The sequence below is a fragment of the Vigna radiata genome, chromosome 5 (genome assembly GCF_000741045.1).
Source record: "Vigna radiata var. radiata cultivar VC1973A chromosome 5, Vradiata_ver6, whole genome shotgun sequence".
NCBI lineage: Eukaryota > Viridiplantae > Streptophyta > Magnoliopsida > Fabales > Fabaceae > Vigna > Vigna radiata.
The window spans coordinates 3,482,342-3,494,394 of record NC_028355.1 but is presented as its reverse complement, the minus strand read 5'-3'; the positions used below and the strand labels follow the sequence as shown (position 1 = coordinate 3,494,394).

The following is a 12,053-nucleotide window of genomic DNA, read 5'->3' as shown; positions in this document are numbered from 1 at the left end:
ACAGTTTAAGAAGCAATTTCGTTGAATGTATTCCAAATAGTATATAGCAAAGTGTGTTGGGGTGACATCGTGCGGGCCATGTGCATGTGCATTTTAAGAAGCATTTTAATTGAAATACTGAAGTCAATCGTTCTGTTTTCATGTTCTTAGGATAAGTTTTGCACGTTCACATGAAGTTTCAATTGAAGATTTTAAGGAAGCACATGTTCAAAGAATTCCATGCATTTTCTTGGTCAAGCATCGTTTTTCAACAACAGCTAAAATTATTGTAGACAAAGTCAATAAATATTCAATCACAAGTTTTAGACCCAAATTTAGTTTCAGATTTATGTGATAAAACATTATCACAAACTCTTCCGACGTAATGAACTCCCCCTCTCTATGTATGAATGTGAAGAATGGGTCTGAATGAATGAGTGTGAGGAGATTTTTGAATAAAAATGAAAAAAAAAAGTGTTATGACATTTATATAGAATGTGGAAGAAGAAAATTATGAGTTAGAAGATTTGTCATCTTTAAATTCCAAACTTTAGATTGAAAATAAACTATAGTTCATATTTAATATGAAGAGCACAAACTCACGATATATAACTTGGTGACAACTTAGTCGACTCTAATAAATAAATATAAATATTAAAAATAAATGTGGTTTGAGTTTTGTGTAACACTTTAGCTAGGATGATACATAAGATACTTAGTAAATTTCGTAAATTTCAAAATCTTTTATTTTGCAACTCTAATACCATCATTTTAGATTAGCAAAAACTGAAAATTTCATTTATTTGTTCAAACAACTCAAGAGTAAAATTCAAAATTCCATGTGTACTACTTCACACAAACATTTGTCTAAAACAAGTTCATTTACAAAACAAGTTATTTTCCGAAAGTAACCTAAAGTTCCTCACCATTATCCATATATGTCAACTTCTACAACAACACATCGTACATAGAAATGGTAAAAAAATCCGCGCCCGTGGATATCCGTAGATAAAATCCGCGATAGATAGTTGATACTCGCGGATATTTACTATCCGAAACCCGCAGATAGCGGGTATTTTAATACCCGCTTATAAATGGGTCGAGTGTGAGTATTATACTATCTGTATCCGCGGATATGTGTTATCCACAAAAAAAAAATTATTCTATTAAGTTAAATATAATTAAAATTAACATTAATTTATATGTTACAAGGTTAAATTTAATTAAAATTGTACTATATGAAGTATACTAATCGAAATTAGAGGTGATCAGTCCTATTGTATCATAATTTTTTTCCAGAAGTATTGAGATCAATGAATGAGACAAATAATCTTATTGTAGTAGAAGAAATCCATAGAAAAATACAACTCACATCTGTGGTGAAGCACTTAGAAATCAAAATATAAATTGAAAATATCAGAGAAAAAAAGAGAAAGTCGAGTCATAGAAAAATTACCTACAAACAGATACTTAAGATTGTATAGAGGGTGATGTTGGATCTCTTGTATAAGCAATACAGACAGAGATTTTAAGATTGTATAGAAGGTGATGCTGGATCTCTTGTATAATCAAGGCATACCAGAAATATGATAAATCTTCCTAGAAAAAACTATCTTTGTCAAATTGGTTTCGTTGAAGCACGTAAATTTGATATTTCCACATGCTCCGGTCGCAGAACACGATACAAAAAGAAGGCACTTGAAGGAAATATGCCTGTGATTCTTCTGGAAGTACTGTAGCAAGTTTAAGCTGGCCAACACATTGCTTCCATATCTATGAAGAAAATGATTATGCTCCAGCTTTTACCAGATATTTTTATATGTTGTCTTTTATAGTTGTTATTGCAGTTGTTTTAACTGCAGCAAGCTCTGTTTTTCTTCCGTCAGATATACTCTCTCAATTCAATGATATGAGAATTTCTTTAACCAATGAAAATCCATCCCTGGTTCTTGTTTCTCCTCTGTTAAATGGCAAGAATTACCCTTCTTCTGGGTTCAGGCTATGAAACTTGCCCTTAAATCCAAGAACAAGATGAAATTCACCAAGCGACACATATGGATGATGAAAAGTTTTACTGAATTAAAAAGTTCATCAAGTTTTTGAACAAGTCTCCCTAAAATTTTCAAGCATGTTGAAGTTAAACCAAGAAGAGTTGACTTCAGGTTATACTCTATGGAGTTTCTTGTAGAACTCATCAATGACCAACAGGTTCAGTTTCTAACGGTTTACTTTGAAACTTCACATCAAAACATACCTTATTATATAAATAACAGAGACAGCAAAGCACAACAATAAGCAAGAGTTGACTTTGAAGCATGAATCAGCCTTAATATGGGTCAATGATTGCTTTCATCAATTATATGACCTCTGGCAAGAGAAAAGGAAGAAGGTGATAGTGTTTTTCTCATATCACTTCTTCCTCATTCCTCATTTCAACAATTGTTCTAGATATCAAGTTTCTGTTTTATAAACTCAATTTTCCCACTTATTTCTGATTTTTTTTTTCTTTTTTCCTTTGCAGATATCTTACACATTCCTGTTTATATACAAAGAAGGATCCCCGTGTGCACTGTCCAATCCAACACCATATATACTTTGTCCCTGAGTTATATTCAAAATTAACATGTACTTGTTTCTCTCTTCCATATTATTTTCTGTGTTGTTTTCGCTTATCCCTTGGTTATTTCGAAAACTGAAGATTATGAAAGATAAAGCTGTGTCAGACAACAGTGTTCCTCGAATAAAGCATGATGTTTTTGTTAGCTTCAGGAGTGAGGACATCCGTCGTGGGTTTCTTACTCATTTGACAAACACTTTTCAGGAAAAGAAAATAAAAGCCTTTGTAGATGGTCAAACTCTTAAAGGAGAAGCCATTTGGCCTTCAATTGTTGGTGCAATTGAAGCATCATCCATTTCAGTTATCATATTCTCACCAGGCTATGTTTCTTCTGAGTGGTGTCTAGAAGAACTTGCAAAAATATTTGAATGCAGAGTGAAATACGGACATACTATTATCCCTGTTTTCTACCATGTAGAGCAGGCAGATATACTATATCGTTCTGGCAGATACAGAAGAAGTCCATTTGCTAAAGATGACAGTAAACATGAGTCCAAATTGCAAAGTTGGAGATCTGCTTTGGAAAAATCTGCACAATTATCAGGAATTGAGTCATCAAAGATTCGGTAAGTTGTTTCCCCTACAAAAGTTCAGTATGCAAATTATCACAATGTGATTGGTTAAATTGAAAAAGATGCAACCTTTTATCAGAGGGACTTTTTTTTGACCCCCTCTTGGAGGGAAGCTCTTTTAAGGGTAGACTAGAACTGACTCATGAACTATGAACTATGGGTGAAGTTGACAATTCTAGTTGATTCAATGAATTTAGTGGTTAAAATAAAACCAGGCAACACATTTACATATATTGAACACCTTCATCATGTATTAAAATTAATGATCTTGAATTTAACTAACACTTTCCCTCTCTTTGTGTGTCATCTAGAGACGATGATAAGTTGGTTAAGGAAATTGTCAATCATGTGCTGACGAGGTTGAGAATGGTTAACTCAAAAGGGCAAGTAGGAATTGACAAAAAGATTGAAGAAGTAGTATCATGGATAAAAGAAAATCCAAAACAGACTCGTCTTATTGGAATATGGGGGAAGGGAGGTGTTGGCAAGACAACTCTTGTAGAAGAAGTGTATAACAAACTACAATCTCAATATGAAGGTTGTTATTTCTTAGCCCACGTAACAGAAGAGTTAAGCAGACATGGAATACTTTCATTGAAGGAAAATTGTTTTTCTAAACTCCTGGGATATGATGTGAAAATTGTCTCGCCAAATTCGTTGCCCAAAGATATTGTTAGGAGAATTGAAAGTATGAAGGTTCTAATTGTTCTTGATGATGTTAATGATTCTGAACACCTAGAAAAGTGGTTGGAAATTCTAGGTAATTTTGGATCAGGCAGCAGAATAATTGTAACTACTAGACATTTGGAAGTGCTTGAAGCCAACAAAGCTGACAAGAAATACCAGCTTGGAGAATTAAGTTCTGATGAAGCACTTACACTTTTCAATTTGAATGCCTATAACCAGAGTGATTATAGAAGGGAGTACAATAGGCTATCAGAATGTGTGGTCCTTTATGCTAAAGGTATTCCATTGGTGATTAAAGTTTTGGCTGGTCATCTGCGTGGAAAGAAAAAGGAAGAATGGCAACGTGAGTTAGATAAGCTTGAAAAAATGCCTCAGAGGAAAGTTTATGATGTAATGAAACTAAGTTATGATGGTCTAGAGCACAAACAGAAACAAATGTTTCTAGACCTTGCATGTTTCTTTCTGAGAACACATGAACGAGTAAATGTTGGCTATCTGAAATCTTTATTGAAAGATGATGAAAGTGATAACTCAATTGATTTTGAGTTAGGAAGGATGAAAGACAAAGCTCTTATAACTTTCTCAGAGGATAATAACTTTGTATCAATGCACGATAATTTACAACAAATGGCTTGGGAAATTGTTCGCCAAGAGTCTATTGAAGATCCTGGAAAACGCATTCGGTTCTGGAATCCTAGTGAAACATATGAAGCATTGAAAAATGTCAAGGTTGAAGCCTAACTACATGTAAACTGTTTTGGATAACATTTAAATATATCTTTTGTTACAAAATGGCTTGTGGTGATGTTTATAACATATCTTCTGGTTTAACGACAGGGTATTGATTCCATTAGAAGCATAGTACTTCACTGGCCAGCAATTAAGAAGGAAAGGTTAAGGCCTCATATATTTGCAAAGATGAGCAGACTGCAATTTCTGGAAATTGATGACTTATATCATTATAATTCTGTCAAACCATTTGATATTCATGGTGCTAACACCTGCTGGCCCAAATGGAAAAAGGCTCGGATTGCTGATATTCTTGCTGAAGGACTTCATTTTTTGGCTACTGAGCTGAGATTTCTTTGTTGGTATCACTGTCCTCTAGAGTCCCTGCCAGAGAATTTTTCTGCAGAAAAACTTGTAATCTTGAGATTGCCACACAGCAGAATGGAAAAACTCTGGCTTGGAGTTAAGGTAAAATGAGTCTCACTAGTATAGTTGTTTTCTGTTAATTTGAGGAATAAGAAATTAATTAATTAAGCTAGTGTAATATCTTCATTTTTTTTTTCAAATTCCATTACAGAATCTGGTGAATTTAAAAGAACTTGACCTTTCTAAATCCAAGAAGTTAAAGGGGTTGCCAGATTTATCAAAAGCCATAAATCTTGAAGTGCTGATTCTCAGGAGTTGTTCCATGTTGACTAGTGTTCACCCATCTATTTTCTCTCTGCCTAAACTTGAGAAGTTGGACCTTGAGAGATGCGAGTCCCTTACAATACTTGCAAGCTGTTCCAATTTACATAGCCTCAGTCATCTCCACCTTGATTTTTGTGAGAATCTAATGAAATTCTCACTGATTTCAGACAATATGAAAGAACTCAGATTGAGATGTTCAAAGATCAAAGCACTTCCTCCATCATTTGGACATCAAAGGAAGCTCGAATTGCTTCATCTGGAAGAAAGTGGCATCGAGAGATTACCTTCTCTGAAAAATCTCACTCAACTTCTACATCTAGATTTAAGCTTTTGTGATAAGCTTCAAACAATAGCTGAGCTTCCACCGTTCCTTGAGAATCTGAATGTCCAATATTGCACTTTACTTCAAACTATACCAAAGCTTCCCTCATCCCTTAAAACGCTAAATACTGAAGCATGTACTTCACTTGAGACTCTACCAGAGCTTCCTCCATCCATTGAAATCCTTAATGTTGAATCATGCTCTTCACTTGGGACAATACCAGAGCTTCCTCCATGTCTTCAAACTTTAAACGTCCAATGTTGCCATTTACTTCGAACTATACCAAAGCTTCCCACATGCCTTAAAACTCTACACACCAAAAACTGCACTTCCCTTCAGAATCTACCACAACTTCCCCCATTCCTTGAAACTCTAAATGCTACATACTGCAAATCATTGAAACGTGTTTTGTTTCTAACAGCAAAAGATGAAAAACTAAAGGAAAACATGAAAATGCTGCTTTTCTGGAATTGCTCAAACTTGGATAAACATTCTCTGGTAGCTATACGGTTGAATATGAAAATCAACATGATGAAATTTGTTGCAAACCATATATCTGCACCGGATCACAGTCATGTTGAAGATTACAGTGATTATGAATATAATTATCATTCTTATCAGGCTGTGTACGCGTATCCAGGAAGCAATTTTCCAGAGTGGTTGGAGTATAAGACAACAGAAGATTATATAATAATTGGTCTCCCTTCTAGCATGAGTTCCTCCCTGGCTGGCTTCGTTTTCTGCTTTGTCCTTGGTGAGTTTCAACACACAGACATAATCAGAAGAGTTGAATTCAAGATCACTGTAAGTGACGGTGGTGGTAAGGATGAAGGTGAAAGGGAGAGTGTAAGAATGTACATGGATTATTGGGATGACACAATTGAATCGGATAACATATGTGTGATGTACGACCAAAGATGTTCCCACTTCCTACTTAGCAGACCCAGAAGACTAACAAGCTTTAAAATCCAGATTACAATGGAAGCACGAATCTCCTTTGATGAATCTTTCTATGTACCGTTGCAGAAGGTTTTAAAAGGTTTTGGAGTCAGTCCAATTTCGTTCGACAAATTGCAAAGCTCAAATTATAAGTTTCGTTAAGCAAATGGAATTGGGTTGTGCTTCGTATTATCCCAGGTAATTTCTTCTGTGGTTTATGATTAAATCATGTCTGTACAACAACGTAATTGGTTACTACATTGAAAAAACATACCAAAGTTTCTATCAACTTCACTTTCTCTGTTGCTTTCATCAAAAGCTTCAAAAATCTTAATTTCTAAACCAATGTAAACATACCAAATTATTTTATATTAGTCTAACGTTTACTTTGAGACAAAATTAAGTAACATGTTAATGACTTATTTCATAACTTTCTAGTTCTAAATTTGAATGGTTCATAATCAAACTAGAACTTCGTGTACATTATAAAAAAGAATCAGCAATCGTGGATGGTCTGAAAGCCACACACATGGCAGTCTCCTTATGTGGCTACTAAGAGTCACAGTGAAGAGTGAGATGGAAAGAGTGCAACTTGCAAGAGAATATGTGTCTCTATCTTCCATGGCTATATAATAATGGATGAAGTTGAAAGGTTTGCACTTGCAAACTGGGTTCGGCATGCAATGGTTTGTTTTTGTTCATCTTCTTAAGCTCACAGCAAGAAGCATAAAGTGGAGTGCAGCCAAGGGTGATTTGCCGGCACTGACTACTTCAGTGTTATGTGAATAGTTAGTTCTGTTTGATTCATATATTTTCAAATTCCGGCAAGTTTCTCTTGGCTACATTCCGGTTTCTTCTTCTCCTGTGATGCTATCTGAAGATTCTCTACATATAAATCACTTCCATTAATTGTTGCAGCATTCGTCTAAAACATATATACTTCATTATGTTCATATATGCATCTAAGCATCAGCCATCATCATTCTCCTCAAAGATTGAGGAGAATAATATGCATTGTTTCTTTGTTAATTAATATATACTGTTATTCATCTTTGTGGAAGTCCCAAATGTGAATGGTATATTATATAAGTTGAGCTAAATCTTAATTTACTAATTAATTTTATAGAGTTAAATTAATTTCAAAAAGTTTATTTTCTAACATGATATCTGTGAGAACATGTTTTAGCGAAATTGATGTTTATTAAACATATTATTTTACTCGTCGTAAGAGTATTCATTAATGTTTAATGTCTAATCCTATATTAAAGATTATTCATTAATATTTACTTTTTCCCACAAAATATATATACTTCAACATGAAAAATGAAAAATGAAAAATGAAAAGAGAGAATTCATAATTAGAATACCAATTGTTTTTTTATTTCTTTTAATAAGTAAATTTTAAATTTAATCTAATTTTATAAAATTAGTTTTTAAAATAAAATTCGGATTTATTTATATATTTATTATAAATTTAATTTATCTTTAGTGATATAAGATTTTCTATTTACTCAGACATATGTTCTGCTTACTTAGCCAGACATATACATTTTCAATTAAAAGAAGAGAATTGGATTGGGTGTTGTATCTCTTACCTTAATCTGCTCGATCTATGTTTTTCTATAAGCAAATAAAAAACATTGAACAGAAAGAAGAGTTGAAAACACATCATCTACCTTTATCCCTAAGGACTATGACCATACAGATGCTATATGGGAACAACAGGACATGAACTGCTTAGCAATTACCTGCGAAATATATTCTCTGTATATTCATGATGTATAGCTTGAAACATGTCCAGTGTTTTATTTCATAATTTTTTTATTTAATAAAAAATATTATTTTAAATATGTTGATTAAGTTATTTTAAATGTGAGTTAAACTACATTATTTTTTTTATTGTATTATGCAACATCCTAATTTTAATAACTTACTACCGGTAAAATAAGACATTATAAAATTCATAAAATAAAAAGATTTATTATCACTTATAAATATAGTACTAATACAGTTATCTAAAATAAAATAATCATAATAATAATTATATCTATAAGAATTAAACTTAACATTAGGCGATCAAGAAGATGCTTTACAGTATCACCGTCCTCCACCAGAAATATTTCAACCCCTATCCCTCATTTGCTTCCACTAATAAGATGATCATCGCAAAAGAAATAAACAATACACCAAGAACAACAAAAAGAGACAAGAGGGTGAGCTAGTGTTAAAAAAAAATTCCATAAGCAATTTAATACATCACATATTAGTTCAACATTGAAACATTTTATAACTCATATCAACATATCATCATTTGACTCTAGACTCAATTATCCAATATGATGCTTTGATATAGGCTTCAATGAAGACGTGCATCCATGGTAGTATTTATACAGTGTAAAATAAACAAGGGTAACTTAACCTACTACTACTCATGAGGATAATCTTCCACTCCTAAGACTCAAAAGTCTAGGGTAAAGACCTCTTGTCATTCTCCCTGCCACCCTAATTCATCTCTACATAAGTTGAATGGTTGGTAAAATATAAGGATACCTCCTTTTAGAAATCTCACTATCAAGCATACATCACAACTTTCTCAAACATAAAACCTCTCCTTAAGGTTCTTCTCACATCACATATCTTTCATTCTCACAATCACAAATCACATTTATATCATTTAGAGAGCATCAATAAATATCAATTCAAGCATATTTTAAGTTAAAATCAAACAACACATAACTTAGAGAAACCAAGAAAATAATATAAGAAATTACAAACAACAGGCACCTGGTGCCAAGTATGGTGCCTAGCGATCCAAAACTCTTGTCTAGTGAGAACTCTCATCCAACCACTGCAGAAACATTGGGCTTTGTTCACCTAACAGGAACTCTCATCCAGCGAGGATGCATATAATTCTACAGAACAACAATTTTTCCAGAATCATGACTAACCCAACTCAAACTTCCTAACTCAACTCACCTCTTGATACACACATAACCCAACTTGACATCTTAAACCCTGAAATTGATTTATAGACAGATTTATACATAAACATGAGTACCATTTAGATCATTTTGTCCTATCAAACTCACTTATTCTAACTCACCATTCTAAAACCTCATTACTCAAATTCTACACATTCCTAATCATATTTTGGTAAACTATGTATCCAAAGAAGTTTTAAATAACCTAAAAACATACCTTAAACTTCAAACTTAACCACTCCTCTAACATTTCACCTATCAAAACCCACATTTTAGACCAAAAACGCATAATTCTTCTAATCTATGATCAAACCAAGGTTCTACAACAATTTAACAAAATAAAATAGCCAATCTAACATTCCCAATTCATCATAAATCAAGTACAATATCAGCAATTCATCAACACACAAGAATCCATGAAATCAATTAATTTCACGAATCAATTAATTTCACAAATCTTAAGAATCTATTAATTTCATAAATCAACCACAATATCATCATACAAACATCAAATAAAACTTGTTTATAATTTAAATCAAAGAAACTAGCTCCTATTACATGCTAAACAACTGCACGACTTTAAAGAACCTCAAACAGCTCTCATAACACCATCACCTACGAACAATGAAAACATTATTAGGGTACACCTATAGAACTACCGATTATCAGAGAATCTTATAGAACACTCAAACTTCGCATGCAAAAACAATAAGGCTCACATGCAAAGAAAACAAGACAGATTAAAGAAAAATAGTAGAAACTAATTTACTCTTTTAGAGAAACTGACCGGGTAGACTTGAAGATCTCGTCGTTGTGATCACTCAAATGGTCTCTCATCTTCTAACAAATGAACGATGGAGAAGAACTCCTAGAAAAGTAGTTTTCAGAAAGATGTTGTGTTTTAAAATGATGAAACTCTTTTTTAACGAAACTATTTATATTAAAACCATTTAATATTAACATAATCGAGGCTCACCATTTTTAAACTGGTACCATTTCTAAAATACCATTTTCTAGATCTTTACATATTTAATTTTCAGTTAAATTATAATTAATTCAACTTAAATTAATTAATTTATTTTTAATATTTATTTGATTTTTTGTTGATTAAATAGATTTTAGTTTAATTTTAATATTTATTTAAATTATCATAAATTTATATATTCCTTCCATCTTCCCATGCTATAACTGAATTCTCAGCTAAACTTGTCATGAGATACAAGAGTACCATTTGTGTAGTAGCTTCAATAATAGTATATATTTATCTACTTGACTTCTTTATTTTTATTCAAATTACCCTGAATCCACCAATCACTTGCTCCCTCTTATATTTCTCTGATCCTTCAGGGTGTACTCTGCATAACTACATCTCTTTATACCCTGTTAACATTTATACAATCAAAGGTAGAAATCTAAGTATAAGTTAAGAATTCTTCATTAAAAGCATAGATGACATAAAAAGAAAATATGTCTTCATTACTAAAATAATAATACCCACATGAAACTATATCATGGGACGAAACTTCTCTTCAAAGTTGTTGACTCGAAATAATACCATGAAAAAGTAAGAACTTTGAAAGAAGACGTAACTTTTTTGAAAAAATTAAATTATTTAGGGAATGGAGTTCCTAAAGATGAAATGGGAAAAAAAGTATTTTGATTTGACAGAGAAAAGGAGCTAAGGATCCTTCACAGCAAATGTCATTTCATCAAAATAGGATAAAGGGCCTGAGATTATATTATTACGAGTAAGATAATATATTTTTAGATTGATTTGATATATAATATAAGGATAATTAATGGTTATAAAAAATTAAATTTTTATACTTTTTTGAGAAAAAAAAAGAATGAAAAATAAAGAAAGATAATATTAAATAAATGTAAAAAATATGTGTGTGAAAAAGTATATTTTTCTATTATGATTGTCTGCCTATATTAATTTATTTTACAATTATTTGCATTATTAAAAAAAAACGCTAATCATCAAAAGTTGAAACTACTTTCTAAGAATATGCTTGAAATGCCACGTTTCTCGTCTCGCCTCCATGTCCAAGTCAAACGTCGGATAGATTGAGGTTAAATTTAGAGTTGTTTTTGGATATTTTTCACAATGATTTACGATTTTACGTAAGATATATTAATTAATTCAAATACATATACGATTAATTAATTTTGTAAAAATGAATATGGGTGAAGCATTTAATTCCACCATATCCTTTTGTTCAAACTCTCTCTCCTCAACACACTTAAGATTATATTCTATACCAATTTAATACATAAAAAAAAAAACAATTTTGCAGACATCTTTATTCTACTATTGTGAGCAATCAAAGCCGTATCAACCACCCATAATTAAAAGGATTTATTCTCTAAGTGTAGGGTTTCTATTGGTTGCATGCAAACACTTTCTTACGAGAATATATAAAAATAAAATATATAACAACTCAATCATGGAATGATCATGCACTACCAGTCTTCTCTATATAAGCATGCAAACAAGGCCTTCTTTTGTGTCACATTTGGTTTTGGAGTGTTTG

General features: G+C 32.2%; 1 protein-coding gene across 1 annotated transcript; it reads left to right on the top strand.

Moving 5' to 3' along the window:
• The first annotated feature begins 2,680 nt into the window (after positions 1–2,680).
• Positions 2,681–6,697, top strand: LOC106760078 (putative disease resistance protein At4g11170). The gene is made up of 4 exons (XM_014643513.1): positions 2,681–3,162; positions 3,480–4,584; positions 4,693–5,052; positions 5,162–6,697. Exons 1-4 carry the CDS (start codon positions 2,681–2,683, stop codon positions 6,695–6,697), a joined length of 3,483 nt encoding a protein of 1,160 aa, XP_014498999.1.
• Positions 6,698–12,053: the final 5,356 nt, after the last annotated feature.

Excerpts from the sequence above, each read along its gene's own strand:
- LOC106760078 (XM_014643513.1), top strand. The coding sequence starts at position 2,681 with ATGAAAGATAAAGCTGTGTCAGACAACAGTGTTCCTCGAATAAAGCAT. Across the intron at positions 4,585-4,692 it reads AAGCATTGAAAAATGTCAAG|GGTATTGATTCCATTAGAAG; the intron begins GTTGAAGCCTAA and ends GTTTAACGACAG. Across the intron at positions 5,053-5,161 it reads AACTCTGGCTTGGAGTTAAG|AATCTGGTGAATTTAAAAGA; the intron begins GTAAAATGAGTC and ends ATTCCATTACAG.